Source organism: Hoplias malabaricus, chromosome 6 (assembly GCF_029633855.1).
Source record: "Hoplias malabaricus isolate fHopMal1 chromosome 6, fHopMal1.hap1, whole genome shotgun sequence".
NCBI classification, from domain to species: domain Eukaryota; kingdom Metazoa; phylum Chordata; class Actinopteri; order Characiformes; family Erythrinidae; genus Hoplias; species Hoplias malabaricus.
This window is the reverse complement of record NC_089805.1, coordinates 27,560,285-27,584,683: the sequence shown is the minus strand read 5'-3', so window position 1 is coordinate 27,584,683 and position 24,399 is coordinate 27,560,285. Positions and strand designations below refer to the sequence as shown.

The 24,399-nt window shown below is 38.5% G+C and overlaps 1 protein-coding gene across 3 annotated transcripts in view; it reads right to left on the bottom strand.

Moving 5' to 3' along the window:
* Positions 1–15,485, bottom strand: part of ttyh3a (tweety family member 3a) — a 60,848-nt gene extending 45,363 nt beyond the window's left edge. The window contains exon 1 of one of the 3 annotated variants that reach the window (XM_066674313.1): positions 14,439–15,485. In XM_066674313.1, coding sequence (XP_066530410.1) covers positions 14,439–14,564 — 126 coding nt within the window. In that variant the 5' untranslated portion in view covers positions 14,565–15,485. The remainder of the gene's footprint in view (positions 1–14,438) is intronic. The other 2 variants (XM_066674312.1, XM_066674311.1) reach the window with 2 other exon arrangements.
* Between the last annotated feature and the right edge of the window lie 8,914 nt (positions 15,486–24,399).

Below are 24,399 nucleotides of genomic sequence, written 5' to 3'. Positions count from 1 at the left end.
GCTTGCAGTAGGCAGCCCTAGCCACAGCACCCAGAGAACAGTTGGGAACTCAAGGGCACTTCAGTCATGGGGCTCTGGGAAGCAAACCAGCAACCTTCTTGTTACAAGCCCAGTTCCCCAACCACTGGGTCACGGCTGCCTAAAATTCACTTGTAAAATAACTGTCAATTCTACCCCAAGACGGGACTTCTTATAATCACTATGTAATGAATCAAGTAATAATGACTACTTGAAGATGGAAATGTCCATTGCCCCACTATACAAACTCATTTGTTGTCAGCACTCGTTTTCTCTGCAACATCCTTCTTTATGACATTTTAATCACAAGAAAATCTACACTGACACCTACAAGTCCTTTTGAAGCATACAGGGACATTGTGGGCCACTGCTTTCATAATATAAACAGGTTTTATCTGGAGATGGAATGCTGTAGTTAATAAAAAAATCAAAAATAAAAAAAAATCATAGCTATCATTAATAGCTAGGTGGGTAAGAATCACATATTTGGACAGGCAACGGCCATCAGACTGTGATAAAAAACAATTAATCATAGGAACTGGCAGATTTTCAAAACAGTCCCTAAATTAATACAAACCCCTTGGAAAAACATGTTTCAGTTTCCATTTTAAATTGTAAAAATATACATGGATCTCATTTTCTAGTTACCATATGTATCAATTAGGACTTCTAACTATGATGTAATACAATGAACTTGACCCCTCTTTTCTTAATCCAACAGTTTGTTAACTGTTAAACTGGTAATGGTTCGCAACATTTCTGTAGAATTAAACTTATTTTAAAACACTGACAGAGGTACTTCATTCCATGTCAGACTTTTTATAAGTCCATTGATATGAACCGTTGCCAACAGTGGGGAAAACTCCTAGTCAACAGAAAATCGCACGCAATACCAACTTAACATTTGGAAAACTGTTTTGTTGTTTGTTGAAGAACCTAACACAAACATCACTGCATGAGATGGGAAGCAGCTATGGATGAACCTGGCTCAATGTCAGGTCGGTTATTCCTGGTGCACCCAATGAACTCCAGTCTCCATATGAGCATTTCTCTCTTAGTCTCTCAAACCATACTGTCCTTTTCCCTTTCAACCCTTGCCAAGCCATCCATCAAGCATCAGGCTCACTGTGTGGGATCGCAGACGGCTGGGAAGGCCATTGTGTCCGCTCCGAAGAGCTGCAAAAGAGAGCCTTGTGACTACACTGGGAGGAAGGCTGAAAGAACAGGTTTAGATTACTCCAGCTGAGAGGAAAATGAAGGTCTGTTGTCTTCTGCTCAGTTGCACTCCAAATTGAAAGTGAGATGATTAAGCAGAGATAAAGTATTCTGCTGAGGAGGTAATAACATCAGCCCATACTATGCTATAAATCACCAATAAGCTCAATCAAATAAGAAAAGCTAGCAAACACATAACACAAACAAGCCCTTCCTTGAAGCTTCTTAACGTTTGGAACAAGTTTTCACAGGGGCATGCATCAAAATGATTGCTGTTACGGCAAATGCCTGGGAAAAATTTGACTATCTAGGTTTGAATAAACTGCAATCATCAGATTAGTCAATGGAGTGTGGACACTGGCTTGTGGTTAAGCAGAAAGTTTTATTTTTGCTCTCCAACTTTTCCTGTTATGGGAAAAGCTATGGAAAGAATGCACCCATTATCTGATTTCTCCCCAAATGCAGCTGCTTTACATTTCTGTGCCATTTCTGGAGGAAAACGCTAAACATAGGGCTACACTTTTGTTTTGCACAGGAAAGGGAAGAATGAACAAAGTACACTATTCAGACAAATAAAAGAGAAATTAATCATTTATGAATTCCTGTCATGTTCATTTCAATCCAAATCAACTATTTTGTTGTCACAATAAATAAGTGATAAGATTTATACCATTTTATTTAACACATAGAAAACTGAGACAAACTTCTCCAACATTTATCCTATTAAGTGGTTTGAAGTCTATAAACCCACAAAACTTTTTAGCATAATTTTCTAAGCTAAGTTTCCTGTTTTGCAATCAACTGACCATGCAAACCGTGTAAAGGTCAGTACCTCTGGCAAAACATCTTGTCTCTTGTCCTTCACCATGGGACATTCACCTGAGGTTCAGGTTACTGCTGTGGCCATGCCTGATCATGCTCAGGTACCTGCTGCTTTAGTCTTTAGTCTTCCTGATGCCTACAGGCTCTCCTGCATGTATCCAATTCTTTAAAATCCTTTATACCACCAATAAATCCCCTGCTGCTGTGAACTTGTGACTCTTTTACTCAAACTCCTTCCCTTAACCAACTTGTGTTCTTACTGATAGACTCTAAATCAATCACCATGGACGCAAACCCATTTATGGCACTTTTCCATTGCATGGTACCACCTCCACTAGGGTTTTGGTCCCTTATCCCTGATTCGTTTTCCACAACCATGGCTCCCCACCATCTCTAACAGGAACCACAGGCTTTGGAAACCACAACAACAGAGTTAACACTAAGTGTTGTTTACACATTGTGTATTCACGTGTGGTTTTTGAGTCCTGGAGTAACAGTACGCCAATATTACCCACCTACGAAGCAGGAAAACAGCAATCCTAATTTTGGCCATGCTTTTCAATGTTTGGATTTGTCTCCGTGGTTTAAAAACTCCAGATACCTGTGCCATGAGCAAAGAGAGAGAAAACCTAGCACACCAGAGTGGGCAGGTTAATTTTTCTACTCATTTACAGACACTGGGGCTTCGTTTTATCAAAAAAATTAATACCTGAATCTCATAATTAAAAACTGAATACCTACCCAATGAAAAAATATCAGAACGGCTGAATACTTGGGACTAGCCCTATTATAAAATTAAACAAATAAATGCAATACACTATCAGATAAATTGAGAAATGTTAATGGTCTGTTGACAGTCAGATAACTAATACTAAAACACAAAGGGGTAGTTTCCCCAGACATGGATAAAGCCTAATCCTAGACAATGTCCTCCTTTCAATAAAAATCACAATTCAAAATGCTGTGGAGTCCAGGACTAGGCTTAATCCCTGTCTGGCAACCCACCCCATAGAATTTTGTAAAGCATGCTGAAAGATTTATTCCATTAAAATTCTCCTCTGGTCTTTGGTTAAACCCCTAAAAGCTTATCTCTTTGCAGCTCAGATGTAACTCTACACCTGATAGATAAGTGTAAGTGGATGTTTGTGACATATGAACCCCTGGCTGAATTTTTGTTTTGGAGAAGACAATACTTTCAAAAGCAAAAATGCTCAGCCAAAACGCTGACTTGTTTATTTCACATGTGATATGTCTTCTAGCATAAAACACCACAACAAGTGCATGTTTGCAAGGTAAATGTATGGACGTGGGTTTTTAATCTGCATGAGCAAAATTAAAAATGAACTTGAATTTGGTCAACATTCTCATAAACTGATGCTACTGCATCTGGTGTTCAGTAGCCCATAAGACTTATTACTGTGAAGCCAATAGGAAAGTTAGACTGTGAGAGACTTAAGGCCCTTAGGGTGTAAGGGTTAAATCCACAATGAGACTTTAGATCTTGTGCCAAGTAGATGGGGATGGGTTCCTCTTTGGTTATTCTCGGTTCCTCTCGAGGCTACTTCCTTATCAAATTTCAGGGAAATTTCTGTGTTTCATATGGCTGACTCAATAAGGCCACAGGCCAGAACACAAATGTGGCATTGCGACATTTATTGTGCAAGACTTATAAAAATAAACCTAGACTGAACTCAGCTACATTTTCTGACATCAAAGGGCAAAGCTAGGTGAGACAAGAGGAAGAAAGATGAGTGGCTCATTTAAGCTGTTTAACTAAAGCTTAAATACAAAATAAGAGAATTAATACATGCAATGTTTTCTGCTTATCCTGATCTGAAGGGCAGTTGAGTATAAGAAAAGCACCACATCTACATTTGACAGCCTTGAGCCAGAAGCAAATGAGGACAGAGTGAGGATGAAGGGTGTGAGATGAAGGAGGCTGTGGGGCTACAGCTTAGTTTGAAGCCAATCTGGGAGAAGAGCCAGCAGGCACTTAGGATATGATTAATCGGTGCTTAAATACCCTCATTTCCAAAGAATCCTGCCTGAACTGCATAGCTAACATCTACTGATTTTGCGTTTGTAAAACATGACAAACAACGCTTTTTCAGAACATTACATTCAGCTCAGCTGGCTTCACAGCGACGATGCTGATACAATTATGTAGTCTCCTATGGAATTTGCTAAATAGGCAGCATAGCAGTGACTAACTTCAAAGGAAATTTTAATGTGTCTAAAAATTTTACTAGGTAGCAAAAAAAAAAGAGACTTTAAAAAAAACATCAAAATGTAAGGTCTTGCCCACACATTTTTTAAATTGTAGATGGGTTTCAGGAGGGTTGGGCGGTATAACGATAATACCGTATACAGTGATATTTAAAAATGTGGACAGTATCTCAGAATGAGGGCGGTATTTGTGATGTGTGTGTGGTGTGTCAAATTTCTGTTGCGCCTTTAAAAGTCGGCTAAAATGTTCATGTGCATTTAAGAGGGCCACAGGGAGGAGCGCTGTGGGAGCTCAATGACGGCAGATGCCACGGTCTGAAAACAGGTGGAAAATAAACCACAAGCCCAGTAACACACCGCAGAGTTGTAAGTTTAGCACAGAGTTTGGGTTAAATCAGAAAGGAAGAAAGCCGTAAACAGACAAAATCTTTGCCTCGACTTTGTGCTCACAGGTATATGGCTTTATCCTCTAAATATGTGTGTTCTGAGCCTCAGTTCGCTGAAAAATCTCTGGTGTGCTAAACCACAAGTGCCTGTTAGCATCTTATTTTGTCTTATTTCACATATTTTCTAACTATTCTGTTCCTTCACCACGAGTTGCTGAAATTTGCCCTCTCAGAAACGGGTTTTTAATCGTCAACATGTGTCGGGGTGCACTGTGGGGCTGTGTTTATCTAAATTCACTCGACTTCGTGCTCACAGACATAAGGCTCACTGCAGCCGACAGAGCACCCACGCCCCACGGTAATACCATATAGTGCGATATTTTGAGACGGTATGATGGTATGAAAAACATGGATACCGCACATCCCTAGGTTTCAGTCTTTTATCTGCATGTAAACTGCGTTTGAAATCACTACAAATGGATCTTTTGGAAACTAGAATGACGATATTCAGAAAATGTTTTCTGTGTAAGGACTGGTGCCCCCTCCAGGGTGTATTCCCGCCTTGCGCCCAATGATTCCAGGTAGGCTCTGGACCCACCGCGACCCTGAATTGGATAAGCACTTACAGATAACGAATGAATGAATGAATGAATGTTTTATGCTTGTAAGGTCAAGTGTGTGCATAGTCATCTCCTTTGTTTGACATCAGCATGAGCTATTTTTCATTTATTAATATGGGACGATTTTGTGCAATGGCAGATGCAGCCAATATAGTACTGGTTTTAACAGCACTGGTTAAGGACTTGTCAGGCATTTACACAAAAAAAATAAATAAATAAAAATAAAGTCACTCTTACACTATAACGAAAAGATGTTTTACAGTGTGCTACGGATGTCATATTTACATCCAGCACTCTCACAACACAGACCCACAACCAAAGCTGCCAGTTTTGAACAAACAATGACCATGGGTTGGTTGGTGGAACTGGGGACAACTGTGAAGAAGAACTAGTTTTTGCCAGAGAACGCTGATTGTACTTTTCTTCCATGAAAGAACACTTTAAACACACTTTTACTACTCATCAGTGTGTGAAGCAGCTCACTCAAGAGAAGAAAAAGTGTGTTTTAACATTTTCGTGTGGCTGGAGATTTAAAAAAACACAATTGTAGACAGGAATTTTCTTTTAAAAGGAGTTTTTCTAAAACACTGGTTTATTTACTAGTGATTTCAAAGCAACCAATCAGACTAAAGTGGGCGGGGCTTGTGTTATGCCCATCATAATACATCACCCAGCACAGCACAGATATTGTCTAATATGTCATGGGGTCAGAACAGGCTGATTCCAGAGAACATCTGAACAGAAAAAAAAATCTGCTATATACCCTTATAGCCTGCTTGCCTGTGAATGCCAAACAAAAGCAAAAGGCCTGCAAGTCTGCGAGTAATGCATTTGGCACACTTGACTTCTGCTGTGTGGCAGCTAGCTCATACTTAAGCGAACAGCAGAGCAGTCATTTGATCTATATAGGTCACAGCATTCACGTTTTTTTCCCCTTTAATTCCTGTGAGAACTCAAGCGAAAGAGACCACCACAATTAGCGAGATCTCAATCCTGCCACGTTTCCCTTCTGCTGTTAGCAGTTTTGTGACAGGAAGAGATCCAGACCCCGCTCCTTTAAACAAGCTATAATCTCCTGTAGATTATCTAAATGGGCCTTCTCCTCCCACGTGCTGAATGGGGTCCACCGCAGAGTAGTTTATCATGAATCTCATCCTCATTAAGAAAAGAAAAAAAATCTGCTTATACAGCTGAATCAATCTCAGTATTTTTTTAATCAATCTCATTTTACTTCTCAAACTGCAGATGCTTCAGTCATTGCAGTGACATCACCAGCCACAAAATTGTAGGGCTGGATTTTACAGGCTCTAAACACTCCATAAACACTTATTTATGAATGCTGTCCTCTTTTTAAATATGTAATGCAAAATAAAGTTTCTCATCAAATAGAAAATATTTTAACAAAATCTTAACCACATACTAACTACAATCAAATGTTGAAAAGATGTACTACATTAAGCACAACACATTTCTTTAAAACAAAAAAAAATATTTTGTTAAGAATTTTGTCCAGGTTCCAAATTAGCCCTTTAGAGGAATCTGTCCCTCAGCTGTGGACATTTAATTCTTTCTGAAATTGCTTGGCAGTGAAATGCAAACACTTGACTCAGACAAATGGTCTTTAGAAAAGGAAAAAAAAAATAATAATAATAATTAAAAAAAAAATTAATAATAATAACTGACCTGATTATTTGCACCCACTTGCACAATGCAGTAAGGTAGTTTAATATGAAAAACACATTGTATGTGTGATTTAATACACCACTGAGTAAAAACTGTTTGAAATCACAGTGTTGGTAATGCAAACATCTGTGGTGAATAGAGAAGGAGAGGAAGAGATGTATTAACTGTCTTTGGATTCCATAGGTGTAGCTTAGGATTTAGCCATTGTTTTCACAACATTCAAGTACATTATTCTACTTCCAATTCTATTTCTACTCTCGAGGTTTGGAGCTCTTTGATATCTGATATTCTTTTTTGATAGATTAGATATCTTTGTATACTAATCTTATGCTGTGATCACCCTTCAAACTGGTCTGAAACAACTTTTCATTATGGGAGAAACCCAATGCTGTCTGTACTGAAATTGAATGGAGTAGTGTGGCTTGCTGTCAACTACTGTTCCTTGGGGATCTGTACAGTTTCCACTTTGACGGAAAAAAAGATAATGATACTCATTTAGTTTGTGATTATAGCAGCCAGGGGCTTAGAAACTGAAGAAGTTTGTGGAAAAAGCAGTAAAAGTGGGGGAGACTTTTTGCAGTTCTTTTTCAGCACTTCTGCCTTTGAAGTACATGGACGCATACCTGACCACACACACACACACACACACACACACACACACACACACACACACACACACACACACACACACACACACACACACACACACACACACACACACACACACACACACACACACACAAGACCAATGATACCCAACTTCAAAACGTTTAGGAAATGGCCAGCCAGAGTGTTTGGTCTTCTCAGAGCCCATTGAACCCAGAAGCATTACAGGTGCAACAACTAAACAAATGGTAGCTGCTAGTGAAAGTTAGTGCATCTTCAGCATGTGCTGCTAATGGCACCTTTGCAAATTCTCCAACGCCAGGAGTGGCATGTGATGATTTTATTTGCAGCGTACTGCTGAGAGAAACAGCTTGTGTTTCCTGCCTGGCCTCATGACAAGACGGCCTCGTCAGTCTGTATCGCACCAGGCAAACAAACTGACAAAACAGATTAGCAACATCCCAGCTCTCGCTTCCTGCTCTTCAAATGGCATTCCCATGAATGACACAGTGGAACGCCTGAAATAATCACACAGAATAACTGCCCAGTTTTGGACCCTCCTCTTTCCTGCTTGTCCTTATCCATACAAACGTGGCCTGGCCTCAGCATCATACTGCTGACTGAGCCTGCAACTGTAAGTCTAGCCATTAGCCACAAATTCTTTGTGAGCAGTGCTGTCCAAATCTAATTGCCCTGGCCTTGGCAAAAATAGCAAAACCAACATCCATCAGTACCACTAATTAATCAAATACTATTCTGAGTGCAAAAAAACAAAATACAGAGCTTCTTTTATAATAGGTTGCCATGCTACATCACATTACAATTAATGCACACTTACAATACAACAAGACCTCATCAATTAAATGAAATGCCCTTGCAGTATTTTAACATATCTGATTATCCCAGTAGAAACAATTCTTCTCTAAAATGCATTAATGTACCACCTCCTGTCAAGTGGAAGGTTCCTTCTAAACCCTTTCTCTGATCATGTGCTTAACTCCTGAGCATCTGATGCCCACTCCCCACCCCCCAAGACAGTCATTTCACCTCTACCGTGAAATGCAACATGACATTTCATTCGCCCCCCCCAAAACAATGCATATATCCTGAAAAGAATGCTCAGATCCAATATGTATTGCTGCCCCATATCAATACTGATGTAACAATAACAGAAAATATTTGTTGGGAGGTAAAAACACTTAATTTATCATGCACTATATTATGGCAAATGGCAAAAATGCATTGTTAATGTGTGTAAACATCACTGACTTCACTTCAAGTCACCAAATTATTTAAACCTCCTGACAGTGCTATAGCTGCTTCTTTGGCTCTTTGTGACTCATTTCTACATTTGCTTTCACTCTAAAGTTGTGAAGAGCAACAGTGATATTGTGTCCTCCGCTGCTAATGACTCTTCACTTTCCACCTCAACCTTCCATTCTCCAGGTGTTAACACATCCTCCTTTTCTCTTTCTGATTTTCATAACGTTGACTCCTTTTTCCATTGCTAATATTTGAATGAAAACAAAAGCTACAACTTGTTCACTAGATCCGTTCCCTTCTTTTTGAACTAAAGCCTGTAACTCTGTCTTGATCCCTCATCTCAAAACTCTAATTAATCAATCACTGCGTACAGGTCTGGTTCCATCTATCTATAAAATAGCTGCAGTCACTCCTCTACTTAAAAAACCTAGCTTGTATCCTCTGGCTCTAGTTAACTTCCAGACCATCTCTAACCTTCCTTTTCTGGCCAAAGTCCTTGAATGTACCGTTGCTAGTCAACTTCAAATCTTCCCTGAAACTAACAATCTCGTCATACCATTCCAGTCTGGATTCCAGTCCTTATTCATGCCTTCATCTCCACCAGTTTAGACTACTGCAACTCTCTTCTGTTTGGCATCAGCTCTTCCTCTGTCCACAGACTTCAGCTTGTTCAGAACTCTGCTGCCCACCTTCTCATTCACACTCGCTCTCGCTGACACATCACGCCTGTTCTCCTACATCTTCACTGGCTTCCCATAAAGTACCATATTCAATTCAAAATACTTCTTCTCACTTACAAAGCTATAAATAACTTTGCTCCTTCATAACTGTCTGTTCTTCTCCATCGCTACAAACCCATGCACACACTCAGGTCTTCCTCAGCTGGGCTGCTGACTGTCTCCCTTTCCAGCCTCTACAGCTACGGTGATCACGCTTTCTCTAGATCTGCTCCATGACTCTGGAACTCTCTTCACCCTTCAGTCCAACATTCTCCAACTCTCTCTATATTCAAATCAAACTCAAAAAATATCTTTTCTCCTGTGCTTATAATACTCCTCAATCTTTTCATGCTTATTCTGTTTTTTAATGTTTTGTATTCTGAATTTGCTCTGTTTTGTATGTCGTTGAATGTGTTCTTGAAAAGCGCTATATAAATATAATGTATTATTATTAGTTTCTAAACAAGATCAAATTCAATCCTTATTTTGCCTAACACCACAGAACTTACACCACCCTCTTGCCTGTTACCTCCAAATGACAAGTAAAAAATAATGGCATATTATGAATAGTTAATATTAGTTGATAAACAGTCAAAAATCTGAGTGCTTCTTTGTACTTCAGAAAACACATTTATTAAATCAATATATAAATAAATAAATACATTTTTTTTTTAAAAATGTACAGACCTTCAAATATTGTTCCATATAAAATTTAGGACAAAACGTTCAGACACAAACACAGTGAGTAACACTGACGGGGAAAGATTAACCCCTAACATAATAAGCTGACATCTTTAAGTCATATCCCAGGATGAAGTGCAATGATGCCCCCTCCCCCACCCTCAGCTGTGCTGTTTGCTACTCCCCAGCTTAGCTTCAATCCAAATGCCATGAAAGAAGGCCAATCAAGAACACTACTCAGTCATGCAGGGTCACTCGTACAAGCCATTCATCCCAGAGTCTTTCTGACCTTTTTTCTACTGAAAGACTTTTGTTGGTGCATAAAGTGGCTTTGTCTGGTGTAGGACTGTCCAGTGGATCTTGCTATTTTTATATATAGTGATGTCTGCATATTACATTCTGTTTAGTAATAACTTTAGAGCATTACAGCTAAGAAAGAACAAGGCTACTCTACAATTAACGACAAGTCACAGGGAGGTATAATAAGGGTGTTCTAAATATAACAACTAAACCACAGTGTGTCTAAATGATTTTTTTGTCCAGATTTAAAGAGTGCATTCATGCTAACATGCACCAAAGTGGTGTAAGTATGTACCTGAACCATGGTTCAATAAAACATTTCAGATGGATTTTTGCAAGCCAATGCTAATATAATTCCAAAATCACTCATACATCAAGCTGTGCTTTTTAGATCTGTTCCTAAATATGATGTCACACAATGATTACTTCAATATCACTGTTTAAACAGGTTTGCTGTAGACTAAAACTTTTTACCAGATCCAGAACATCAGAGGCTAATCTAGATGCAAAATGCTATGTAAAACAAGAAATAAATGCTACATGAACCAATTAGATCACATAAATGAGTGAGAACCTGGAAGTACGGTTTCTAAATTGTCCTATCCAAATGAAGACAAACTAAATAAAAATGTGTTCAAATAAATGTAACTGCAGTGAGGGGAGACAGACCCAAAAACACTGAAACACTAATATATCCAAATGCACCTCTCTCAGACACTAAGTGTGTTAGTGTTTATCCAGCTGTTAGAAGTCCATTTGTTCATTTTTTTGGACAGCTGATGGGGCTTTCTTAGGCCTTCTAGTAAACAGCCAGTGAGCAGGCTGTGGTTTCAATTTAACAAAGCTAGGACACATTTTTTTTTACATCTATGCTTATGTGGCACTTACGACACCAGTAATTAACTGGCAGAGAAATGTTATGTATCTCTCTTCACCTATTGAAATAAAGAAACATTAAATCTAGGCATTATACTATCTATAGTAATGTCTATGCTGTAATGGCCTAATGAACCATCAGTACAAGGAACTGGGTCAGCTGGAAAGAGTCTAGCTGCAGTCCCCTCTTTTTGTTTCACATCAGCATTTCAACAAATAATAGCTCTCTGAGTACTCTGAATACGTTAGTAACCTTGACTTTATGGAACAATGATGTGGTAGTAGGGGTCCATGACCTTTCATAAACTACACAGTGTTTGGCTAGTTTGGTTAGTGTGTGGCTAACAACAAATTGCAGTTGAGTTATAAAATAGTTTCTACAACCAGAAATTAAAAGAAAGCTTTAAAAAGTAATCAACGCGATTTTTAAGAGGGCTAATTCACAGAAGTTCAATCCACTGCTAGGTAAGTTAAAGCCTATGACAGGGGGCTAAACTTGGAGATTAATGGAGCCAGACCCTACAGTCTCAATGATTACCAAGAGATCAAACACTAACAAAACAGAAGTAATAAAAGGGAAGTGGCAGGACCAGTAGGTGGACAACATTTAGAGTACTGAAAGAAGGCAATAAAAATAACACTAAAGCACAAACAAGTTGGTAAACAGAAACAATGAGTCCTAGAACAAAGCAGATGGATGTGAGTAAAGTGAAGGCATAGAAGTCGAGAAGACAAGAGATACCATGTCTGGTCCATGTTTCTCTTCTTTTCAAGAGGACACATTGTGGTCAGCTTTTAAAGTGAATGTACTAAACCAGTAACACAAAGCAGTAAGTCAGGTTTAGTCATGCTTGTTTTTAGGTGGCATACTGCTACTAATGCTGCACTTGCATTACGATTAAATTTTCTGTGAAGTATTTGTGCCAACATATCTCCCAAAGCTTCTCTGTTTTGAATCTCTTCCATTGTACAACCCAACTCAATCAGAGAACGGAAAGACAAATGACAAAAATCCAGCCACTGCATCTTTTCAAACTGCTGGTTTCACTGTCCAACTCTGTTTATGAGAGCTGGCAGAGGCTCAACACTGACCACTGTAGATGGACAGGACGGAGAAACCATCATTCCCACCCAAACACCATCAAGCTCAAGCGCTCTGCTGGGACTCCTGACCACATGGATGACAGCAAAATCCTCAGGATTGATACTGAGCGCCTAGTGATCCTCTGCCTTTTTAGCCAGTAACACCACTTGGTTGTCCTGAGTCATGTGACTGTCTCAAACTGGAAACTGTTTGCAAACAGGTGCACATAAAACTAGGCCATAAGGTGAGAAACCACATTTTTATTGCACCATAATTTATTTAGTGCGTGTAAAAACAGTACACTACATTACATCTTTTCTGGTTATTACTTATATATCTAGTACACAGTTCAATCACCAGTTACCTTGAAACATCTTGTTATCAAGGTTTGAAATCAGAAAATAAATAAAATGCTCTGAGATGAACACAGTGACATGTGTTTACTCACTGGTCTAAGTCAAATATGGCCAAGTGCAATGTGAATGTGAAAATCAATGTGTCCATATCCTTTTTTAACCTGCATTCTGTGAATCACAAGCGTGATATGTGGACGCATCATAACCATGGTGAGAGGAATGTCCTCAGCCTGTTCCTAGCATGCTTATCAGATTCAGAGTATTTTCAAAATGAAAGTAATCCACAGCTTTCCATCTGGCTCATAAGTTTAAACAAGAAAAAAATGCAGAGTCCCTTCATCACATTCTACTGTGTCACATTTCTGCCAAATATATTACTTTGCTTAACCAAGTACGACCAGCTTAAACCTGGTTTAAGATGAGCTGGTAATTAAAGGCACTGTCAACAGGCATGCACTGCTAGTTTGTCTGCCCACCATCTGTTACATTGAGGATGAAAAAACACAGCCAATTGTGTTAAAGGCCACTCCTTTATACAGACTTCCGAATGTCCATTTCTGCCAGGACGAACGCTGGATAAGCTTTTCTGTGCTGACATTGCTATAGGTTTTTTTTCTTTGTACCAAAAAGCTGGGCTTAGTCTTTTGATGGTCAGACAAACTAGACTGAATAGGTAATGCAAAAGCTTCGCAGGCCATTAGGAGTGCAGCAATTTTAACACAACAACAAAAAAACACTGCATTGAAGAACAAAACAGTGCTGCCATGACAGCCCTTTAACCTTCAGGTATTCAATACATAATCAAAACTTGTCCCTTAAGTCCCTTAACTATGAGTGTATTCTATCTATTTTTAGAAAAATAATGTATTCACAGAGGTGGCTTCAAATGCAGGTACAAAAAGTACAAAGAAACCTCTTTCCAAACACCTGACACATCTGAGGTTGGTCTGGGATGTTTTTGGAGATACCAGGCAAATAAAATGAAGCAGTTGAGAGGGTATATTCCAGTTGATAAAGCATATATATTTGCATGTTCAATGAATAAGAGTCTGCAAACGATTCAGAACTCTACCAAAGGGTTCTGTTTTTAAGACTATGTGGATCCCTCTGGAATTTAAACTAAGATTCGCTCAATTTCATTGCCTCCACTTACTGAGCCTACATCCAAACACACATCATAAACAGTGCTAAATCTGATGAGCCCAGTTACACATGTGGTTAAGACAAATTCACAAGAGTCTGATGACAGAAAGGACTATGGCTATTTATGGAGATGTTTGGATACACTGTAGGCAGGTTATGATCAGGTTTACATCTGGGTGCTGTAGGCAGGTTATATCAGGGTACTGTTTCACAAAACAGGAATTATAAGTTGAGGAGAGTCCTCAGTTATTTTCCTACATTAGACGCGATGCATAAGCTATCTGGATAGTCTGCTTTGTAGAATACACCCCAACACAGCACACATGAAGCTGTTAACTGAGAACACAATCCTGTTTCCAGAAATGAATAATATAATAATGAAAACAAAAACACACCAATGTGATTCAATGGAGGACTGGGGCGTTGAATGTGGCTCTTACCTGCTGATAGGAGGAATCCTCAGGGCGAAAATCACTGCTGGTTTGCTCGAACTGCAAATTGAAGTGAGGAAGGCGGTGTAGCAGGTTAACCCACCACGGAGGAGAATAATTCACAACGGCGGCCATTCTGTCTGTCTTTTAGTACCAGAGGAAAATAGACGCCGTTAAGTTCTTAAACGAAGAGGTTGCAGGATCGAGCTGTTGTAAAACTACAAACACTTGGCTCACGCCAGGCGGTCTTCAGAGTCATTTGTAGTAAAGTGTAGACACTCGAATTGTCATTTCTCTTCAGCTACATTGAACTCTACGCGGTATCTGAAGTAAACGTAATGTATCACAGCTTTTTCACGTTGTCAGCCTGAGTGCGGTGTAGTCAGAGTCCAGTGTTGGTATCAGTGTACTGACGCTAGAGCTTGTCTTTGTTGTTGGGTGAAACTGGTTAAAACACACGGAAACTAGCAGTGGGCTGAAGACTGGAGACTGAAATAATTTGTTCCTCTACGACTAGCTTCTAGTTTCGAGCTAGCTGGCTGTGTAGTTTGCTAGGAGCCCGACCCCTTTCTTTTTGTTGTGATGTTAGCCAGATAGCTAGATTAGGTCTAACGTATACTCATCGATGGAAACAACATGACCTCAAAATGTCGAGCAGCTACGCGTTACACGGAGAAATCTGCACAAACCCGAATGTGCAGCCGTGTTTATTTAGGTCTCCCGATGATGGATGGTGATGTTAGCTAGTCACTGAGACGGAGTCGTTTGATCTTCATGTTTGGCCGAGCTACACGACCCAGCCGCCGCGGTGATTCCGTATGTTTCCGTTCATCCTCAGATCCGCTCCCTCTCTTCCTCTCACTGTAGACGTCCGGCGGGTACAAACCGCCGCACGCACCCGTCTGTGCTCCTTTTACTTGATATCAACTGCTTTCTCCGTTTTCTGTCGATGAACTCAGACTGTAATCCTTTATACAGTGTGAATGGCACCGACTGATGCCCACACTGCAGACTAGGATCCATAAAGAATCGACTCTTCAATTCCCCGACTCGAGGAGGTAGAGTCGACTCCAAAACTTTGGACTCGATCCCTCAAGGTGACGCGTGGTCGCGTGTAGGATGTCTATTATTTCTGCCTATGTATATGCCTTCATTTCAATAATCACCAATCAGTAGCCCAATTAATTTTATTTCGACAAGGAGGTAAACTAAGGAAAATATCTGCTTAACATTTACAAACAGCTGTTGTCTAATAACACTGAACAAAAATTTGAGCTGATGCAGGGGAATCAAGTAAGATGCCACCCCCGTTAGTCAGATGAGGTATTTAGGTAGTTTTAGTTCTCTGAACGACACATGTTTATAAATTAATACGTTAATTTTTACCACGTCTTGCTTTCTTGTGCGACACATTTATTTGAATCGACTCCTCTGATTTCCTTCATTTGGAATCAAAATCTGTATCGACTCCAACATTTCTGGAATCGAACCAGCACCTTGTCGAAGTCAGACTGAGAAGCTACTGCTCGCTCTTCATAAGAGTACAGCGACATCCAGTGTTAGAATTTACAAGTAACACTATACCCCATAAATAACTCAGATTTAGGATGAGGTCATGCATACAAGGTCGGTAAAGTTAGGTTTATATTGGATATTCAGTGGATATTTGGGTTTCGCCCCTCATCTTGCTCACAAAATACGTCCTAAAATCTCTGAAACTTCATCTTTTTAATCGTGGAGGATCCGAGAACTAACTAACAGTCATTATATTTTGCCAAAATACCACGTCTTTTCATTGCGCGGAGTACATTTACTGAAAATAACCGGAATGGCTGCAGCGGGCGCGTAAGACGCTAAGGGACCGTCGGCAAAGTGCTGAACCCATTTAATAACGTAAACTATGCACATATATGAGGAGCGAGCTAGTGATACTTACAGTCTCAAAACATAACGTACAACGAACGGGAGGTAAAACCAACAGCTCCTGTATTTTTTATTTATTTATAAATATAGATATTTTGTTATATGCAATACAGGCATAGTAAATATATACACGAAGTGCATTTATAGCAAATAATATGCTACTGTGAAGCATCCATATTTCTTGCGAATTTTAAACAATTGTGGTTCACAGAAATATACTTTACCAATATACTGCAAAATTTATTTTATAAAATGTGCCTCAGTGCTATTTTAATTATTATTTTTTTCATACCATTAATTGATGGTCTCAAACATTAATATGACATACAGATCTAAAATTAGTTGTAGTCTACAGAGACACGTCTGGCCAAAATACTACATCCTTTGTTTGTTTGTTTTTTAAATAATGTCTTAGTTAAAATTTCACTGGAAAAAAGCAGCAGATTGGCTGATGTGCAAATTTAATAAGATGCCGTTCGCTATCACATGACTAGGGTTCTCAATCATGGTGAAGAAAAAAAATCTACCACAAAAGAGAAAACGAGTTCCACTGACTAAGTATCAGCAGAGAACCCAGACTCGCCTTTTCAATGATTTTCTTTTCAGGAAACTGAATAGGGATGTTGTGTTCATCGCAAATTTTTCAAAAATAACAAATTATTTCCACCAGGCCAGGGGACCCCCAGTGGCTACAAGAGTGGATGGTAGATGTTTGGGTGTGTAGTATATGCATTTAGTATAGGCATGTACTGACTAGAAAATGGTCATGTGATAAAACATCTCATGTCATACAGCCCAGTGTGGGCAGGGTTTAGATGAGACTAGCATTGGGCTAAGGTAGGCTGTACTAAGAAATCACAACAGTGTTTTATAGAAATAAAAGTGTTCATTGTTATGGCAATTATTTAAGCATCACCAGGAAGGAAGATCGATTCTTAGGCCCAAGGAGAAATCAGAGGAATAAAGACACAGAGTCAAGAATTCTCTCAAATCTCTGATTTAGACACTCCTAAACTGGCATCTTATGCTATGCATATATCTGTTATCTCTGTTTTCTCTTGTCAGCAAAATGTTTACAGGTCAAGTTTCCTATTCAGGATCTTCTTCAACATATTTATTGGGCTACTGGGACCTTACTTCTCTAATCTAAACCCAGAAGTGCGATGTTCAGCACTTTCGCTCCTCCAACTGTTTCTCCTGGGTCATACCCTGAGGACACAATGTAATATGTCTTTTAAGGTCACAAGCACAATATGTTCTACATCTCTATTAACCTTATTAGTAATATTTAATCAACTACTAGTACAATCATTACAGAATATATTGGGTTATCATTATCATCAATACTCATTGATGTGTTAAGGTGCATTTCCCATCACATTCATGACATTCAAAGTTACTCTCTGCACTCTCTTTCTTTACCACACCATAAACAAATAAAACACAACGAATGACATGGTGTCAGAAGTTTTGATAAGCAGTTAAGCTAAGGGGAGAGGACGTGACAGATGCGAGCTCAGCGTGGTTTGCTCTGTGCTAGTTCTGTGAAGGGGCAAGTGGTGTCAGTTTCTTAACTAGTTGATATGGAGCAGTTTAGACCTCCAACACCAGTAGCATTTACGGGAAATGTCAGTGAAAATTGGCATAAATGGGAACAAAGTATGTGTTATACACGACTGCAGCAGAACTCAAAAAGAAGGACAGCGAAGTTCAAGTTGCCATTTTATTGCATGCGGTGGGTGAAGATGCCCTACAGGAGTACAACACGCTTGAAATTAAACAAGCGGATCCAGATGAAATGCTGGCTGCTTTCAGGAGTTACTGCAGACCACAAAAAAACATAGTCTTTGAGACTATGATGCAGGAGAACATGCACATTGATAAGTTTGTGACTGAACTGAAACAAAAGAGTAAGGACTGTGAGTTTGGCACTGTTGAAAGTGAAATGATTTGTGACAAATTGTTTTCAGCATAACTGATAAACACATAAAATAAAAGCTGCTTAGAGAACCCAAGTAAACAAAGCCATTGATATTTGTAGAGCAGCAGAGATTGCAAGAGAGCAACTACATTAATGGGTGCTCCAAAAAAAGATAATGAAGTGCAGGCACTAACAGAAACATCAAAAACATGGCGGCAAAACAAGATGACGTTTTCTACAGGTACATTTTCCCAACAAAAAAAGGAAAATACAGATCTGAAGTCGTGTCGTAGGTTTGGGAAACGCATATTTTGCTCATTCCAATGAGGGTTCTCGTTGATGGTGAAGAAAAAAACCTCATATTTAAGAGCATTCTACCATGACAGAGAAAACTATTCCAAATGACTAGTCCCACAGCAGATAACTCAGGCACTAATTTTCAGCCATTTCACAAAAGCTGAGCTCATCTATCAGACTCTAATCTTACTCCAGTGGACTGGCGTGGTGTTCTATATTTGTAGGAAAAACTAATTTTCCTTCTAGTATTTCTCCTAGGGAACAGTACACTGGCCACAAACAGGAGAAACACCTCTTTCTTGTTCAGCTTTGAGATACCTTCTGGTCCATACAGGACCAGTAACACACGCCGGCCTGGAGCAGGCAAAGAACAAGGCAACTTAGAGACAGTTTGGCTGACATGCAACTTTAATTAGATACACTTTCCTTTCAAATGACTAGGGTTCTCGTTTGTGGTGAGGAAAAAAAAAAAGAAAAGTTCTACCACAATAGAGAGAACTAGTTCCACTGACTAAATATCAGCAGAGAACTCAGACTCATCTTTTCAATGATTTTCCAAAAGATGAGAAACTGAATCTGGATATTGTGCTCAGTCCATATTTTTCAATCATAACAAATTATTTCCACCAGGTTGGGGAACCCCCGTGGCCAAAAGAGTGGATGGTAGGTGTTTGTGTGTGTCTGAATGGATCATGTGATCCTGCTGAGGTATTTTTTTACTCACCATGAATGAGGAGACTAGAGGCCTGAGCTAAGCTTCAATTTAAGAAGTTGCTTCTGGATATTGTGTTTATTCCAAAATTTTCAGTCATAACAAATTATTTCCACCAGGTCGGGGAACCCCCAGTGGCCACCAGAGGTCGCCTCGGCTCCGCTTCACTTTCAGCTTGCTAGGGGCCCCCAAGGCTTCGGGGAACCCCCAGTGGACACCAGACGTCGCCTCGGCTCCGCGCCAGGATGGAAGAGCTCGGCTTCGCTTCGCTCCGCTTGCATTGGTTCACTCATGGGGCCTTGGGTTTCAGGGAAGCAACTAGGGTTGTCGTTGATGGTGATATTTAAGAAAACTCTACCATGACAGAGAAAAGTAGTCCCACAACAGATAACGCAGACACCTTTTTTTTTTTTTTTTTTTTTTTAATTCAACCACTTCCCAAAAGACAAGCTCATCAGTCAGACTCTAATTTTTCTCCAGTGTACTGGTGTGGTGTTCCATATTTGTAGGAAAATCAAATTCTGTGTATTCTTTCCCCTAGGAAACTGTACATTGGCCCCAAACAGGAGAAACCTCTCATTCGCTCTCAGCCTACACCTTCTGGTCCAAACAGGACCAGCAATGACCTCTGGCCTGGCGTGAGCAGAGAACAAGGCAAGGAAGAGACAGGTTGGCTGACATGCAAATTTAATAAGATATAGTGTACTATTAAATGACTAGAAATATAACAAATTATAAATAAATATGATTTATTATAAATTATTTAAATATTATATTATTATATTGTTATTTGAATATTCATTTAAATAATGATATTAATATTTTTTATTAATTAAAATAATAAATAAAATATGTGTAAACATTTTATATTAGATATGTCCAAAACAGTTTTTTTTAGTAGACAAATCATTTTCTTTTCTGCATATCCAACAAATAAATATAATATGAAATTTAAAACCACTAGAGCTATAGCCAAGCCAGCATGTTTTAAGACAAATAAACACAAACCAAACAAATAACAACAGGGTCCCTGTACCACATGCTAGGACCCTAATTACTTCATGTAAACTTTCTGTAATATATACATATACACTGGCTGGCCACCTCCCTACACTCACTGTTTTCATCCTCCCTGAAGACAAACACAGCACATTTATACACTTCACAAGCTCAGTTTCAGAATTATTCTTCTGAGAAACCTTTGATGGGGCAGTCATCCAAGCATTGGGTACATCATTAGGAGATGGTCAGTTCAATTCCCGAAGATTTCAGTCAAACAAAATCAAGAGTCCAAGACAGCAGAGTTGGCCTCTCTCTGGGAATAAATTATAAATAAATAAAATAAAAACAACAATACAGTCACATGGAATTTGACGGTGCCCTCATTGCAGCCATTTCCCTGGAGCAGACTTTACTTGAACAAATCATATCACCTCTTTGTTACATTGTGATACTTCATAATCCTTGATAGGCTCCAATTAAATTATTTGCACCCACAATAAAGCTATTAGTCTTGTTGCTGACTGGAACCTGCCACTGAAAATGGAAGCAAAACATTGACTGGCTGCTCTCATTGAAAACTAGCCATTCACGTAACTCTCCAATGTAAGCTCTTTTCCAGTTCACATTGTAAATCGCTGTTTAAATTTAGGTTCATTATTAAGGTACTAACAACATAATTGTAATTTACAAATGATTTGAGCAAACCAGTTCAAATGCCTCTCAAACAAGATAAATATAGCACACAAACACGTCAAAATAAACACTACTGCTTCTATTTACAATTTTACTTTTAATGTGATTTACTTTGTACTGAGTAAGTATCCACCTGATTAAGAACTTCCAGTATATTCTGTGTCTTCTGTCTGACAAGTCCTCCCTTGTTTCTCTTTTATCTGTCAGCTTGCTGTGATGCTTGTCCAAGGAAGCAAAGAAGTGTGGTTGAGGTAGAACAGCTGTAATTCTCAGAAATTCATTATTGACCTTTTTAAAAAAAATAGAAACACAAGGCAAATGTAATTATATTTTATTTTACACCTGTGTAGAGAGCCAGAAGTGGTGCTTATTAAATACTCAAAAACCTGTAATAATTTTTAAGCAAATATTTGTGTTAGTGTCAAACCTACAACTTATTTACATGTTGTACTGACGTCGTCTGACGGTATGTTAGTGACCACGTAAATCATCAGTATTAAATATACATGGAAAAGTTGTAGACTACTTGTACTACGATGTTTATAAATGTAAGTTATATAAATAAATAAATAAATATTTATTTATAAATAAATTCATTGTGTTCTACAGCAGTTTTAACTACTTTAAAACTTGATATTTTAGTGAACAATATCAGTTGGGTTGTGGCAGAGAACAGTTAAATATAGCACAGTGAATGCCCAGGAAGAGGATTTGGACCATCTCAATAATAATAAATATAATAATAAAGTTACTTTTATTTATACATATCTAAAGAGATACTTAGTACCACACACCAAATTCATCTGTACTTCATTTACAAACATATTTTGATCCTACAATAATACATTTTACATATGCGCACACAAGCACACACAATGTCTTGTATCATATTCATAACCATTTCATGTAATACATTTCTGAGACTGTGCAGAACTTGAAAAATCACTGGAATTTTCATTGAAGGTGATGTGCAGTTTTTCTTCAGCTTACTGCTACAGATACAGCAGCATAACTTTCTGAAGCAAAAAGAGGAGGATATATAAATAAATGTGAATGTGTTCAACAGTTAATTTTCCTATTTTCTCAGGAATAAAAAAAATAATTCAATTGAGTTTCTGGATAAAATAATCAGCCCACGTAGACAAATCAGTGTGTCCATTAGGGGACACCGCATTGTGTTATATTAAAAGATATTAAATACTTGTAAATATCTGTATGCCCGGTTATGGATAAAACATTGTGTTTTTTAAATATAGAAAACAATGACACACAAATATTGAAAACGTGACACAGTTGTCTTATTTAAAGCAATATTATGTCGCGTTTTACCTAAAAATAACAGCTTCGAAATTTTGATGATACACTGATAGGTAATAAGGAGAAGTGCTTATTGAAAAATGTCAAGTGTAAAGAGGAGTGATTAAGTGGGAGAGGGAGCTTTCAACACCAGAACATTGAACACATATCTGAATCAGCTGTGTTTCCCAACAGATTCCTAATTCTAAGTATGTATACTGACTCAACACAATTATTAATGTGTTCATATACATATATATATATATATATATATATATATATATATATATATATATATATATATATATATATATATATATATATGAATATTGCAAATGCTCAAAACCGTGATGAAAAGGGTTTTGCTTTTTTTTAGGGTTCATACCTACTGGGCATGCATTAACACATTTACTTTCCTATCAATACATTTAAAACAATTACTATACAACAGATATGACAAAGTAGACCCAACAAATACATTTTAAATCAAGCATTTTTATATCAAGTCTGTTTTTTTTTCAGTATAAACGGTTGTAAAATGTATTCTAATCTAAGCAAAACCCACTCAGATCTCCCCATCTCACTCATTTCAATACTGCCCCTGATGATGGGAGCCTATCTGCAGTTTATTTGCAAAAGTGTAGTAAATAGAAACACAATTAATATATTTTTTTGCCAATATTTCTTCTGTCCTCACAGAGCAGCTGTACGGTAAAATACTGTCCAGTCTAACTACCTTTAATTTAATCATGTCATCACTTGTTTCAGTCCTGGTTTCACAAAGTGGTGGCACATGTTTTTTAGTAAGTGGGGGTGGGTAATAGCTACCCTGTGGGAAGGAGGAAAAGAATTTAACCAAAGCTTTAGCTGAAGGTATCAGTATAAATAAGATTTAAATGTAAATATTAACTGTTTATGTATGTATCAGGATTTCTGTCTAGATAATGGAAAAAATGTTAACCCTTTTACATTTGTGGTTTGTTCCACAAACTTTTAGCTGGCTCAGGAAAACCCAGGTGTGTGTGTGACACTGCCTGGTCTTCGTCTGTGGTCAAGTAATTGCCAGAGATTGGTTGGAGCACCAATAGATTCACTGCAGCAAGGACTGTTTTAAATAATACAGAGATTGTAAATGTTTTCCTTAAGCTTAGTGTATGGACAGTTACTCTGAGCTATATGTAGTGGCTGTGTGCGTGTGCACGTATGTATGTCTTTTTTCCAGGTTCTCCAACTCATTCCATGCCATGGTTTACACTTAGTTTGCTCCATGCTCTATTCTGTGTTCTGCTCACAGCTTTGTGTATGTCAGGTCAGTTTGTTTCTATGTCACATCCCCAGGTAACACAATAAACATCTGTTAACACCACCAGCCAGTTGTGGGGCATCCATATATTTTGTGACATGTCTTTGAGATTGTGCTTGTCTGATTTTTGTTTTGTTTAGTATGTTAGCTTTGTTTGTGGGTTATTTAACTGGGGTTTTTGTTATTTTTGGGACTGGCCTGCATGAAGTTCACTAATGTTCATTCATTCATTCATTATCTGTAATCGCTTATCCTGTTCAGGATCGTGGTGGGTCCAGAATCTACCTGGAATCATTGGGCTCAAGGCGGGAATATACCCTGGAGGGGGCGCCAGTCCTTCACAGGGCGTTCACTGATGCTTTGTTCTATAAATATCACTCATTCTATAATATACTCCATCTTTACGCTTGTATTCTTTTGCTCATTTTCCATATTTCATTTATTTTAACAGCTTACAATTTCAATTGTTCACAAACTTAATATTTTCTCATAGCTCAGCCTCAATTGGGTCGTGACAACACTAAGTAAAAGAGCACCTGGGTTTGTATGTGCAATTTGTCTAAACCCAAATCCATATCTTCCTGTACACAGCTCCACCTTACACCACCATAAATTATTTACTCCTGTAAAAGTACATACTACAAAATATACTTCCAAATATTAATGATCAGAGTCTCTGTTTAATAAATAGGATTAGTACAGGTGCTGAAGAAAACAAAACATATAGTTGAAAACATAAAAAAACCAGCTTTGTCCTGACGGAGCGGACGCAATAGCCAGCAAAGTGCTGGGAACTGACAGTGTGGCTGAGGAACTGCACTGC